This window comes from Pygoscelis adeliae, unplaced genomic scaffold (genome assembly GCF_000699105.1).
Source record: "Pygoscelis adeliae isolate BGI_AS28 unplaced genomic scaffold, ASM69910v1 Scaffold495, whole genome shotgun sequence".
NCBI lineage: Eukaryota > Metazoa > Chordata > Aves > Sphenisciformes > Spheniscidae > Pygoscelis > Pygoscelis adeliae.
In genome coordinates this window covers 359,755-361,913 of record NW_008824719.1, presented here as the reverse complement: position 1 = coordinate 361,913, position 2,159 = coordinate 359,755, and the positions used below count along the sequence as shown (strand labels likewise).

Sequence of the window (2,159 nt, the reverse complement as noted above, 5' to 3'; positions counted from 1 at the left end):
CCAGCCACTGCATCCGCCTGTTCACAAGGTCTGGCACCGAGAGCGAGCGAAACGCCAGCCCATCGCTCCTCCCGTTGGCATCCACCTCGTCATAGCCACGTTCTTGCTGCGCCCGCACATTGGGGTGCAGCCACTTGTAGTAGGTGACTCTCAGCGCCAGCCCCAGCAGATAGCAGGGCAGGGTGGTGGAGACCACCGGGACGAGGTACGAGTGCTCGTCAGAGGGGGACCGGCACCAGAGCCAGGAGAGGGCCAGCAGCGTGCTGTCCACCAGGATGAAGCCGTGATAGATGATGCTGCGGTACAGCGTCCTCCCCTGAGCCACATTGCACCAGCTGAAGTAGAGGATCACGGCCACCATGGCCCGGTAGAGCTGCTCGGGGCCAGGCGACTCCATGAAGTCTGTGCCCTGCAGGCTGACCCAGAGGAACATTGCCAGCCACACGAGCGGGAAGTGGACAGCCACGCCATAGGGCCAGAGCAGGGCAAAGAGGGCGACCACGAGGATGCGGGGGCAGATGAGGAAGAGGTTCCACAGGAAGTAGACGATGGAGGAGCCCAGGCTCAGCCCGTACTTGTCCTGCAAGAAGGAGCGCAGGGACTGGTGGTAGTCTAGTAGAGACCAGGTCACACACAGGAACGCAGTGCAGATCCCCAGTCCTGCAGACACAGTGGTGGAGATGCTGAGCGCAGATTGAAGGGGGCCCAGCCCGGCTCAAACCTCCCCCTGCCCGGCATTGATAAAATGAGCTTCCCACCAGCTTGCAAAGCAGCTGCTGCAGAGGGTCAGAGCCTCAGCACCTGTCTCTCTCCCCCAGCCTTCTGCCCTCCCTGAGGAGGAGGCTGGTGCCTGGCCTTGCCCAGGAGGTGGGGAAGAAGCAACGGGACCGAGCAGCTCTGCAGAGCCCGTCTCCCAGCCAGGGAAGCCCCCAGCCCACACGGGCAGGAGATGAGTGCTGGCTCCACCCAACCAGCGCATGGTTAGGTGAAGTGATCGTGCCCCTGTACTCGGCACTGGTGAGGCCGCACCTTGAATACTGTGTTCAGTTTTGGGCCCCTCACTACAAGAAGGACGTCGAGGTGCTGGAGTGTGTCCAGAGAAGGGCAACGAGGTTTAGTGGGCATGGTGGTGTTGGGTTAACGGTTGGACTCGATGATCTTGGAGGTCTCTTCCAACCTTAATGATTCTATGATTCTATGGTTGGGCTCCCTGTTTCATTGCAGTGACACTTGCTCCGCACCCCAGGACGGGCACCAAAGCACCTCCTCGGTGGCCTGCGCTCCACCCTCCGTCCACATGCACAACAGCATCTCCCCACTCCCCAGCAGGCTCCCGATTTCTCTCCTGACCCTCAGCCTCTCCTGTGGCACACAGGGGAATGACGACAGAGGACCTCCAGCTTCAACCCTCCCAACCCAAGCTCAGCATAGTCCATTGGGGCATGCGAGCGCAGGACGGGGGTCCACCCTCCTGTGTGTCACGTCAAGGGAAGGAGTGACGTGGGAGAAGAATGACACCTCAAGCAAGGACAGATGAACAGTGTCCTGCTGGGTCCTGCAGCCCCTGGACAGCCCATCTGGTCTGTCCCATCCAAGTCTGCTCTGACCTCAAGCCTGCACCCCCGCAGGGCTCCCCCCTGGCCCCAGACCCCTCACCCTGGGAGGGCTCTGCCTTGTTTGTCCGCAGGATAACGTAGAGGAGCAGGGTGAGCTGTGGGGTGTTCTCCAGGAAGGTCTCGAAGAGGCGCAGCATGCTGATGTCGTGGGAGAGGAAGGCCATGCGGCTCTGCTCCTCCTCCTCCTCCACCTTCGCCCAGCACACCTTCCAGCCTACCTTCAGAGCATAGAGGCACCTGTGTGGGGACCCGGCCAGTGGTGAGGGGCTGCTGGGTGGCAATGCAGCACGCCCCTCGGTCCTCACGCTGCCCTGGCAGGTCAACTTAAAACGCTCCGATTTCTGCTCAAACCGCTCCCTCCCCCTCCCCAAGCCAAGCACCGCAGCGCCCATGTGATGCCCAGCCGCTGTTTGAAGCTCAAGCCTGAAACTGAGCATCGCCCTCGGTGGAAGCAGATGGATTATTTCCTTCCCCTGGGAGGGAAGGCACGGTGCAGCCATGCTGCTTTCCCAAACAGCCAGGAGAGCTGAGGACGGGACGGGG

General features: G+C 61.5%; 1 protein-coding gene across 1 annotated transcript in view; it reads right to left on the bottom strand.

Annotated features, from left to right (window-relative positions):
* The window catches only part of XKR8 (XK, Kell blood group complex subunit-related family, member 8), a 3,445-nt gene extending 1,625 nt beyond the window's left edge, over positions 1-1,820 (bottom strand). The window contains exons 1-2 of the mRNA XM_009323220.1: positions 1,657-1,820; positions 6-660 (exon numbers count right to left, since the gene is read on the bottom strand). Coding sequence (XP_009321495.1) covers positions 6-660; positions 1,657-1,780 — 779 coding nt within the window. The 5' untranslated portion in view covers positions 1,781-1,820. The remainder of the gene's footprint in view (positions 1-5; positions 661-1,656) is intronic.
* Positions 1,821-2,159: the final 339 nt, after the last annotated feature.